Source organism: Papaver somniferum, chromosome 7 (assembly GCF_003573695.1).
Source record: "Papaver somniferum cultivar HN1 chromosome 7, ASM357369v1, whole genome shotgun sequence".
NCBI lineage: Eukaryota > Viridiplantae > Streptophyta > Magnoliopsida > Ranunculales > Papaveraceae > Papaver > Papaver somniferum.
Window position 1 is genome coordinate 72,551,562 of NC_039364.1, and position 11,950 is coordinate 72,563,511.

General features: G+C 34.9%; 1 protein-coding gene across 2 annotated transcripts; it reads left to right on the top strand.

Annotated features, from left to right (window-relative positions):
• Nucleotides 1-502: 502 nt before the first annotated feature.
• LOC113297597 (ERAD-associated E3 ubiquitin-protein ligase HRD1B-like) lies at nucleotides 503-6,460 on the top strand. 2 transcript variants are annotated; one of them, XM_026546124.1, is made up of 9 exons: nucleotides 503-596; nucleotides 1,481-1,528; nucleotides 1,670-2,025; nucleotides 2,601-2,777; nucleotides 2,910-3,059; nucleotides 3,255-3,463; nucleotides 3,898-4,051; nucleotides 5,262-5,526; nucleotides 6,014-6,460. In XM_026546124.1, exons 2-9 carry the CDS (start codon nucleotides 1,493-1,495, stop codon nucleotides 6,176-6,178), a joined length of 1,512 nt encoding a protein of 503 aa, XP_026401909.1. In that variant the 5' UTR covers nucleotides 503-596; nucleotides 1,481-1,492; the 3' UTR covers nucleotides 6,179-6,460. The 2 variants fall into 2 exon arrangements, with proteins under 2 accessions (XP_026401909.1, XP_026401908.1); XM_026546123.1 differs by having other exon boundaries at nucleotides 512-596; nucleotides 1,481-2,025.
• The last annotated feature ends 5,490 nt before the right edge of the window (nucleotides 6,461-11,950 follow it).

Here is an 11,950-nt window from a genome sequence, read left to right on the forward strand (position 1 = left end):
ATTTTCAGACTCTAGACATAACATTGAGATATCAGATTGAGTTCCATTATACATTTTCATACCCATGGTGTTTATTAGAAATGTAATTCTAAGCTGATTTTACTGAGACATCATTCATTTCTTATGTTTCAAAAAACAAAAAAAAGTCGATTTCCAACTGGCTACCCACCTGGTCACCACATCAACGGTGGGCTTGACGGTGGCCCAAGCGGAGTTACTGAGTACTCCTACAAAATACTGTCCAAGTCTTTCTAACACGTGGCAAGTGATTATTCGCGCGGACATTAGCTGATGACGCAAAACAAGGAAGTTACTACAGTATAATGCTTGACTACCAACACACCTATGTTCTCATAGATCCAACGTACGTTATTTGTTCTCACAAACGAACTCATATCCAGTTAGCCTAGATGCATCACACGTATCGAAACATGGACGGGAACATCAAATTTGATAATATAGCAAAATCAATATGGATTTAGCCATGTTTATTTCTCTCTTTCTACAATTTCTTCATGTTTTCTCTTCTTCAACGTATCAATCATCTGATCTTCATCACTCAACACAACTGAAACCCTAATTCGAATTTTTCTAAGGTAAGAAAAACATTCTTATTGTTTGTAAAATCCTAATTGCTTAACTTCTAAATTCGGTTATCATTATCATTTCTGAGGTTAAACTTGATTTCGCAACGATCTGAATTTTTTCTTAGGGTTAGTGTAGGGATTCATAGACTCTTAGGTAATGTTCGTATTTTTTCATACTTTAATGTTGTTAGGTCAACTCTATATCGCCATTATGGGCAAACGAATGCCAAAACCTTATTATTTTTCACGAATTTCTTTCCAAGATAATCTGTAAATTCTTGTATATGTTTCATTATTCGAGATGCATACAAGTTAGATCGAACTAATAATCGATTTATAGAATGATGTTCCCCTTCCGCTAGGATTGGATAGTAAGTATATAAAGGGACAAACAAATTTTATAATAGGGAGTAGTAAGGGCGGAGCCTGTAGAATGCTTAGCAATCTTGGAAGCAGTTAAATGGTCGTCTTCATTAGCAATTCGGCACAGGCACCCAATCTTTGACTAATGTTGTTGCTGGCAAGACCGATTATCTTTCCTTGCAGTTGATTGATATTATTAGTGATGCAAGAAGCTTTTGTTGCTTGGGAGTGTAGTTATGTTAGTAGAACTGTAATAAAACAACTGATTGTTTAGCAAAGTATGCTAGAGCCAATAGGGTCTCTTGAGCCTGGACAATTGTTCCTCCATATTTTTTTTTTGCATCAGCTTTTATTGGCTGAGAACCAATTTGTAAATGCTTCTTAATCAAAGAAATTTGCTACTTCAATTCAAAAAGAAAAAGAAAAAATATAAAATTGTATAGCTATAATTTAAATCTCATATATCTAATAGTAGTTTGTGAACTTCATCTGATACTTGGTAATTTTACTGAACTGGGTTACTTTACCAGCTCTTGAAGGCAATGATGAGGCTGCAAACTTATGCTGGGGTTAGTGTGGTGGGTGCTCTTGCTGTAATATATCACGCTTTTAGTAGTAGAGGTCAATTTTATCCAGCCATGGTGTACTTATCGACCTCGAAGATCTGTTTGGTGCTACTTCTGAACATGGGTTTGGTGATGATGTGTATTTTGTGGCAGTTAACTAAACGTTTGTTTCTTGGATCACTACGGGAAGCAGAGGTGGAGAGGTTGAATGAACAGTCATGGAAGGAAGTTATGGAGATACTTTTCGCAATCACTATATTCAGACAGGATTTCTCAGTTACTTTTCTCGCTATGGTTACGGCTTTACTGTTAATTAAGGCGTTACATTGGTTGGCTCAGAAAAGGGTCGAGTACATAGAGACAACTCCAGCTGTGACAATGTTGTCACACTTCAGGATTGTTTCTTTTATGGGGTTTCTTCTTATTCTGGATTGTATCTTTTTGTACAGTTCGTTACAGTATTTGATCCAGACATGGAAGGCTTCAGTTTCTCTCTTCTTTGCATTTGAGTAAGTTCCTTATTCAGTATTAGGTCTCTACTGCCTGTAGGTGACATAGGCAGTCTTTGAGTTATTTTAACTGTTTTCTTATTTGCTAAGTCATGCTTTCATTAGAGTTATATAATTCTGTTTCAAGGCTTTTCCATGCCAAACTTACCGGTGATTTCATTAAATTGGAAGGTTTGAAGTTTGAATTACCTGTTGGAGTTTGAGTAACCTGTTGGGTAGAAAATATATGACTTTATGGTCTTATATGTGATATAAAATTACTTATTGGTGGGAAAGTTGTTTGGAAATTTTGTTTGGGCCTAAAACCTCTGCTAATTGTCTGAACTTAATATTAGTTAAAGAGAAAACATGTCTTTATTGTGTTTTATTGGCAAGCAGAGAGGTGGCTATCAAGTGAAATTTCCTTGTAACTTATAGTATTATTTTAACTATTACTGCGTCCTTGTTTAACAATATGAACCAGACAAAAAATTTCCAACATTTAAATGTGCTCTATGTTTCTAAACTTTATCTATTACTTCTTATAATCTTTATGTAGACTTTTAATGTTGTGGTGCTATAAATGTTTATTTCAGGTATATGATACTAGCCACAACAACAGTTTCAACGTTTGTAAAATATGTCTTTTATGTTAGTGACATGCTTATGGAAGGGCAGTGGGAGAGAAAGGCAGTCTATACCTTCTACCTGGAACTTATTCGAGATTTACTTCACTTGTCTATGTATCTGTGCTTCTTTCTTGTGATTTTCATGTAAGTAATTGATCCACCTTTGGTTTTAATGTATTTGCTACTCCATGACAGAATCATTACGTAGGAGTTTAGATGTCTCATTGGTTATTCTTTATACCTGCTTTTGGAAATTGAATTTGGAGTTGGTTTTAGGAACTATGGAGTGCCGTTACACTTGATCCGGGAATTGTACGAGACATTCCGCAACTTCAAGGTTCGTGTCGCTGATTATATTCGGTACAGGAAAATCACTTCAAATATGAACGATCGTTTCCCTGATGCAACGCCCGAAGAGCTTAACACGTGAGTTATTTGCTTAAAAATTATACTCCCTCCGTTTCTGGAAAAGTGTTACTTTCACTTTTTCAATTTGGCCTATTTTTAGGCTAAAATGAAAATGTGAAAGTAACACTTTTCCAGAAACGGAAGTAGTAATATATATATATATTTTTTCCTTTTCTATAAAGGCGTTTATTTTTTTTCTTATTGTATATTTAGAGGTGATGCAACCTGCATTATTTGTCGCGAGGAGATGGCTACAGCGAAAAAACTCATCTGCGGGCACCTTTTTCATGTGCATTGTCTTCGATCTTGGTTAGAACGACAGCATACTTGCCCTACATGTAGAGCTTTAGTTGTCCCACCGGAAGGTGGAACAGCTGCATCTGTGGGGCAACAGGGAGCGCGAGCTCAAGTCCATCAACAAGGTACAAATATATTGTCTATTCATTTTTGTTACTGGTTGAATTTACCAATTCTATGTAAACTGAAGTTACTTTGGTTACCGGTACCTATCATGCTCGGAAGTCGGAACTAAGGGGTTAATAGGTCACAGGAGCACGTTATGGAGCAAATTGCTTAGATTGCGAATCATTAATCTTAGTAAAAGAAGTTAGTTTAGCATCATGGTAGACAATAACCATTTTGGCTACTTAATACTCATGCACATAATGCCATCCATACAAGTGTTATTATAGTGTTCATTTACTCTAAAGGAGGAAATTTGATTATTATTGGCAACAGAGCTATTTTAGATATCTCAAAAAGAAAAAAATCGCATCCCCATTTGAAAGTTTTCTTTAGTATAACTATTGGTACAAGTCCAGGTAGCTAACTTTTCTATTTTATTTTTCTCCTTAAGCTGGAATTGGTGGCGATACATCACCACAAGGTTCTGCAGGTGGTGCAGCCAACACTCATTTGACTCAGCATCAGGCTAGAATACAAGCTGCTGCTGCAGCTACGGCAATATATGAGAAATCCTATGTTTACCCTTCTGCAAATACACTTGCATGGTAAGAATGTCATTAAACAACTTGTTTGCGAACTTTCGGTTTTAATGTTTAGCCACTTGATAGAGATACATGTTTTTAACTGGTGAAGTTACAAACCTACAATGATACCAGAATATGTTGCAGACATCTAATGATACATTTCCATTTTCATTCATTTATTGTTTATCTTAATGACATATTTGGCCCCTTAAGTTGATTCTTGTGGGTTTTATATCAAAAAGTGAAAACACCTTACATGTCAAAGAATGATTATCGTGATATGTTTTCTAAGTTAAATGAGCAAACCCCTGATTTCCATTGAATTACTGGTCAATAATTGGTAGAAGACTCTTGCTTGGTGGACTTGAGTTTTCCTTCGGTTTAGGTTGCGAGCTAGGTAGTTGGTTGGTGTTAAAATTGCTTACTTTTATCAGTTAGATTAGAGAATGCAATCAGAATTAAGCGAAAAACTCGTAGTTTGTGCATCTCATTGCTCATCTAAAACTAAGACAAAATTTCGTACATGGCACGTCTCAGCACCAGCAATCCATGGATCTGGTGAGGTTTGTGGAACTGTTTTCCAAAGATTGTTAGAGCTTGTCTTATGGGACGAAGGAATTCCATTCCAAAGTTGGTGCCAAATAGGACTTTTTTTTGTGAAGTTTGGAAGAGCAAGTATAATCGGTTTTCGAAAGTTTTGATTGCAAAACTTAGATAGAGAAAATGAATACTTAGTTAGGAAAAATATATATGGAAAGCGGGTAGTGGCTTCGCCTTTATCCTCAGGAAAAAAAGAGGGAAAAAAGTCTAATTTTTTGGTTAATGTGGATCCTTAGATAAATGTATGTTATATGAATATATTTGAAAGGATAGAAAGAAAACGGAAGTCACTACCCGCTTACAATTGGATTTCAAAGTGTGTTCCAAAGTTTCCTGGAACATGCTCTGGATACAAGGGTTGGAGGCTACTTGGGAGCCATAAGACTTGCTTCTTCCACGGTTTGCATGGAAATTCCTTGGATTGGAACACCATAAAACTTGCGGTTAGCGAGTGTAAGTGTCGTTAAATTTCTATTTCTATATTTTGTTTGTTTTGTTTTTTGTATGCAGATTACCCGTGTTGCTTTCAAATGTGTACGCCGATCTGTATTTATTCACTTGATGATTTGTACAATTTTTGATGTTTGCAGCATAAAATGAATTTTCATGCCATCTTGTCTTTTACCTGTAGGTCTACTGGTTATGCTGTACTTCCTCGGGGTTCTACATCTTCGTCAGATTCTTCTAATACTGAATCTACCGGAGAAAGAATAATCTCTGGAATTTCAGGTGGACAGACAAATGTCACGCATCCTCAGGTTTCTCAAGGTGCCTTCGTCCCTTTGCATGCATTTAGTGGTGTCAATTTGAAGGACGGCTACAAGTCAGGAAATGACCTGAATGGATATGGTTCTCACTTGGAGGTCCAGGAAAGACTTCTCAAGCAGCAGATTGAGGTATAGTTAATCTATTCCTACTGGCATTGCTGAAATTTATAACTGATCAACTCTCCCCCCTCTCCCTACATTCAAATTTGTGGCCACCTTACTAGTTAAATTTTTGTATTCTCAAGTTCGGGACTAATTACCTTATAGTCACTTCGTCGCATTTTAAATTGGCCATTTAGTTCGAGAGCCTGAAAGTTTATTACTCCATAAAATAGGTATGTAAAATAATATTAGATAAGGATATTACCTAATTGTACTAACATTAAGATCAGTTATTCAGTTTGTAATATTTCTGCTTTATTTATTGGGTTATTAATAGGTAAAAGGTGATGTGAATTCTCTAGAGAGTAGCAGTATAGAATATGCCTTATTTCAGTATATTATTTCCATCGTAGATAAAATTCCTAAGTGTACAGATTTTTTACTACTTGCAAAAGGCTGCTCAGATGATCAGATTTTGGGAAATTTCTTTTGTTTTTGCTGGTTTCATGGACAGGTTCTACAGAGCCAGTTGCGTCAGTTAAATCATCATAAATCAGATGATACAAACATAAGCAATCCATCACCAGCTGATAACAAGGGCAAAGGGATTGCATCATCATCTTCAGAGAGTGATCGTAATGCTGAAGAGGTAAAAATGAAGAGAGAAAAGATTCAATGAAACACATGTAGCGGGAGAAGGCGAGCAAGAAAGAGCGAGTGACACAGGGTTATAAAGTTAATGATGCAATCCTTGCTTTTGCCCAAATAAGAAAGAAGAAAAACTATTCCAGAAGTTGGAAGTTTTGCAGGGAAGGAGGTATAATGAAATTCTGAGAAAACTTGTTACTTGGTAGGTTACATTAAAAAATGATAAAATCTGGAATGTATGTATATTATGATTAATATCCTAAATAGTTTAAAGTTTGTTTGTGGAAGCTCTCAAAAGTTTTCCTTTTTCAAATGTATTAACGTAGCAAACCATCGTTCATGCACAATCAGTTGCCTCTGTATATTATGCTTATACAGTTTACAAACCATCGCTCATGAACAATTAATCTCTCTCGTAAACATTCAGGTACCCAAACTGGTTAGAGAACGTTGTGAACATTGCTGCACCTCTTGTCCGGATTTGCAATGTTAACGTGTAAAACCTAAGGCTGTGTTTGGTATGCGTTCTGAAAACAGTTTTCTGTTTTAGAAAACATAAAACAAGAGAAAACGCGTTTGGGAGAGGTATTTTTAGAAAACGTTTACCATTTGTTAGTTTTTTGTTTTTGAAAACAGAAAACTGAAAACAACAAATAATCGTTTTCCGTATTTTTTCTTTTTTTGTTTCTTTTTCCTTCTTCTTCTTTACAGACTAAATCAAGAGCTTGCGGAAAGAATTGCATGTGCAAGAATTGTTTTTATCATTATCTCGATGAGTCTTTACATTTGATTTAGTTTAGTTGATTTTCCTTGATTTTCAAAACAATTTTTAAATTTCCTACCAAATAGTTTTTAGAAAATAAAAACAAGGAAAAAAGGTATGTTTTTAAAACAATAGAAAACTGTTTTTAAAAATCGTACCAAATAGGCCCTTAATCTTTGGAATATACGAAGATGAAGGCAAATGGTTTACGATACAAAATTTCATGTAGCGCAAACCCTAATCCTTGAATGTCCCTTAACGGTATGTTTTGTATTCCGATTATACCCTTTCTACTAATACATGTATTGGTATTATATTTTTAACTTGTTATTATGGCTCACGCTATAATACCCTAGGCTCCCCCGGCTATTCCTTCTCGAATTCTACCTCAAACAACGATTGTATGGGGAGATGAAAAAGTATCATTTGACTACTATATTGAACTCAAGGAGATGGATGACAGTGATGAAGACCAGTTGCAAGATTTATTTTATGTCAATACTATCCAAGATTCCGAGATAAATTATTTTTTGGATGGTAAATCTTTTCATCGTTTCTCATCTCAACAAGAGTCGAATGAAGTAAGTAAGTACGTCACTTAGTTTAAAACTCAAGTTTTTCATGGCCAACAATGGTGAAAACCTTATTTTCAGCCACTGTTCGTAGGATCAGAAATTTGTATACACGAATGTAATTCAATCTTGGTTAATATTCGTTTATTTGTATTTTTCTCCTATGAACTTATCTAAGACCGTTAAATGTTTTATGTAATAGTAATGAAGTTCAACATGTCTACTTTTACTATATATATTTCGTACAAATTTGATATGATCTTTATTGGTTATTTTGATTAATTGGTTATATCAAGTTCCCATATGATCTTTAAATAATATATTTAATTAATTGGTTATATCAAGTTCGACATGTTTCTGTCATATCTCTATCGAACTAATATGATTCGGCCTTTATGTAACATTTGAAACCGAACTCTATTATATAATATTAATTTATTTGGGTCTAAGTAAATTAGATTAAGTTCGACCTATTTTTGTCATTTCTCTGTGTTAGAGCATAGCTCGGTTGAACCCACCAAGCGTTGGCATGTCAAGTTTGGTTGTCATATTTTAGTGAATCAAAACTCATTTAAAGAGTCGCTTGATTACATACTAGAGTCAACTTCGTATAGGTTAGCTTGAAAGTGTTAGGATATGAGACTTACAAATATTACATGAAGACTTGAAGAATGAGAAGAAGTATGGAGCTACAACGACAACATCATCCTTCCTCTTGAGGTTAGTAATATTTGACTTGAACTGTTTCTTTCCCTAACGTATCTTTCAAGTCGTGCATATTGAAAACATAACTGCGAAGCTGTGTATGAAACTCTAGTTAGACATAGTATTAAGGAATACAATAAGAGGTTTATTGCTTAACCATTAAACTTTGTATATAAGACATCGACATGATCATATGAATGCTATTGTGATTATGTATGGGTATGAGTGAAGATTTCATCCTAGGAAACAATGTTTTGCATTCGTTTAAAGGAAGTAAGTTCATAAACTCGTTTTGTGAATCGATAGGGAAATCGCTAGGCTTATTGGTATTGTTATTCATTGCAAATCTATTTTGAATTACCAATATGTGTGTTTAGTATAACCGCTCATAAACTTGTTTATGTATCTTGGTAAAACTATTCACAAGGCCTGACTTATGTATTGGTATGACTTTTATTAGTGAAGCCGATCTTAAGTAATCACTCAATATGGTATCATCGATGCCTTGTAAATAACAACTTTTATCTAGTCATTGGGGAACCGGTCCTAATAAGAGGTGCAACAAATTTGCAAGAGGGAATCGATCCTTTTAAGAGGTGCAACACGTTTTTAGTAGATGGGGGAACCGATCCTATGAACATGTGCAACAAGTTTGTAGTTTTTGGGGAAGCGATCCTATGGACATGTGCAACCGAATACAAGTAGTTACCATAAGTTGTGGGGAACCGATCCTAGTACCTAGTCAACCGATTTTTGGTAACTAGTGTGACTATGCACAGTACTCACATGGAGGTAGAACCAAACTTGTTTTGGTAGAACCGTGAAACCCATAATTGGTGATTTGATAGGATAATCAATCACATAGTTCTTGGAATTCAGACGAACCAATTCAAAACTTGCTTGGAAGTGTGGCAAATCATTTCCAAGATTTTAAGTATGAAAAATGACTTGCAAAGTAAAGATGTCGACATACTTTGAACATGTGCAGTAACTCTTATCATTAATTGTTCAAAGTATTCCTTAATATCTAAAGGAGAATCCCAGGATTGAAATAAATTGAGAATCTTTTAATTAAGGTTTCTTAGTTTTTATATACTATTTAATCTCCAGCAATTAAATGCATATCTTTAGAAAATAATAATTAGTAATGTGCATTTACTGATTATAGTTTTCTATTAGGATATCGGTTAATATTTGGACAGTGCATTTTCAGGAATTATGAAAACCGATTTTGTGTTTATTGCATATCTTTGAGAATATTCGGTTTTGGAAATTCCTTGGTGTCCAAACTTCCTTGTCTATAAATATTGAAGTTTGCATTTCAAGCAAACTAATCCTCAGAGCCAGCAAAACTACCTAGTTGTGTTGTTACTGGTGGAGCCGCCTATTCGGAGAGGAAAGTAACCTAATTAGGCGAAATCTCTTACGACCGCTCAATTTAAAGACTTCTTTGGGATTGAGAATCTCTATTAGTACCGTTGGTGGGAAACTAGATAATTGCATTTTATTATTAGTTTTCGATTGATTTGATTGACTAACGGTTGTTGAACTTTGATTGCACCTAGTTTGTTTATGCTTGAGAATCTTCTCTTCTGATATAAGATTCACTCAAACTAGATCGAAGTTTCGATGGGGATCTTTAGACTGTTTGCAGATCTAAAGACGTCTTGTGATAATCCAACGTTAACAGACTCCATTCTGTGTGTGATTGATCACAAGAGATTCAAGTTGATTGTGTGCAGGTACTGATTGAAGATAAAAGAAGATTTGAAGACAAAAAGACTATTTGGGTTCATAATCTTTGGTGTGCACAATACTTGTTTCGTCTGGAAAGGGATCCAACTATAATCGGTTTATCTTTGTGATAGATTGGATTGATTAGTTGAGTAGATCGACATCAATACACTTCTTTGTGATTAAAAGTATTGATTGCATAATCTAACAATTACTTCGGTAGTTGTTGAGAGATTGATTTAAGGACCCGACAAAGGAGTTTATTGGTTAAACGTAAGAGCCTTTGTCAAACTCATATCACGTTATTTGAGAAGAGTTGTTACCGAACATATTTATTATTACTTTACTGTTTGGAATACGAACCAAAGGAATTGTTCCAAGTACGTGACTTATTAACAAGTTGGAGGCGCAGGGATACTGAGGAAACTAGGTGAACTATATGTTTAGTTGGTTGGTCTCAACTATACGAAGTTGCTTTGATTTTGTATAGCGGCTTAATTCTGAGAGTATTCAATTCTGGACTAGGTCCCGGGGTTTTTCTGCATTTTCGATTTCCTCGTTAACAAAATCTTGCTGTGTCTTTTACTTTTTTATTTTCGCAATTATAATTGTTTTATTATAATTAGAAGTAAAACACACAAACGTTAATTCATATTTTACTTGATAGACAATCCATAGAGTTTGGTTAAGTCCGAACCTATTATCAAGTAAACATACTTCGTTATTGTATTGTCTCGATCTTGCATCCATAGTCAATCACACAAGTTATCTTGTTGTCGTATTGTCTCGATCTCGTATCCATAGACGATCACACGAAGTGTGAACCGATTAGTTGTATTGTCTCGACTCAGTCTATAGACAATTACTTTCAGAGAAAGGACTTATAGGTGGAAAAGTTTTAGATTGAGGTATATTTGCGTACCCTCGTCTTTTCAATTAGTATCGGAGCAGGCAAACACGAAAAGATCTAACATTCTGTGTTTGGTGCGATCCAACCTATAAGAACGAATCTAATGGATGATTCAGTTAACGTAAATCAAGATGAAAAATTAGCACTTGAGAATAATATCTTCTGTGAATCTACTGAACATGATGATCCCTATAATGTGGATTCTGGTGAATGGAAAACCTGCCTTAATAAACAACTTGATGAAATTTCTGAAGATGGTGACTCAGAAATCGATCAAGATGTTGAAGAAGATATGTCAGCATTCTCGACTTTTCTAAGTGTTATTTCCGGAAGGAAACTATCTACCTCAGATGTAATTAAGCTTATTACTCCTCTTTGCAGAGAAAATAAGGAACTAAGAAAAATCTTCTCAGGTTTCTTTTATGGATATCAAAATTCCAGATATCTTCTTAAAGACTGCAAATAAAGTCTACTCTCAAAAACTCTTGAGTTTGAATCTTAACAAGAAACATTACCTGTTGAATAAGAAACTTGTTGAGACTGAAGCAATGAGTCTGATCTCTTCGAGAAACATCGTCTTAAGGATCAACTAGCTGAAGCTCTTAAGAAAATCAACTTCTTAGAAGAAGAAGTTGCAAGGTTAAGAAGACTCAATGATAGCACAATCAATTTATCTTCCATGTTGGATGCATGAAGAAGTCATAGCGACAAACGTGGATTAGGATATGATGGAATTGATACTTCGATAATCAACAAAGAAGTAAAATTCGTAAAGGCTGTTTGTCCTCCCACTCTACAAGATCCACCTGAACAAGGTTGTACAATTGAGTTACCAAAGGGCTCAAATGAGATTTTGACAAAAAACACATCCGAAGGAAACCATAGAAAATCTCCAACTAAGGATCAACATTATAACCAAACGTCTCATAAAGGTAAAACTAAAAACTTTACTCCTTTCAATAAGCATTGTTATTATTGTAGAGATAAAGGTCATATGCAAAGGGATTGTAAAATTCGAAAGATGCAAAACGCTCTTGCATTTGTTTCTAAAGAATTGAACTGTTTCAAAAACCCCTCAGATCGTCATTGTCCTGTGAGACAAACGAATTATCACATGAA

What these genes read in the sequence shown, in the direction of transcription:
- LOC113297597 (XM_026546123.1), top strand. Translation starts at nt 1,493, where the DNA reads ATGATGAGGCTGCAAACTTATGCTGGGGTTAGTGTGGTGGGTGCTCTT. An exon ending in TTCTTTCTTGTGATTTTCAT is followed by an intron (nt 2,778 to 2,909) that starts GTAAGTAATTGA and finishes AGTTGGTTTTAG; the next exon opens with GAACTATGGAGTGCCGTTAC. An exon ending in ACGCCCGAAGAGCTTAACAC is followed by an intron (nt 3,060 to 3,254) that starts GTGAGTTATTTG and finishes TTGTATATTTAG; the next exon opens with AGGTGATGCAACCTGCATTA.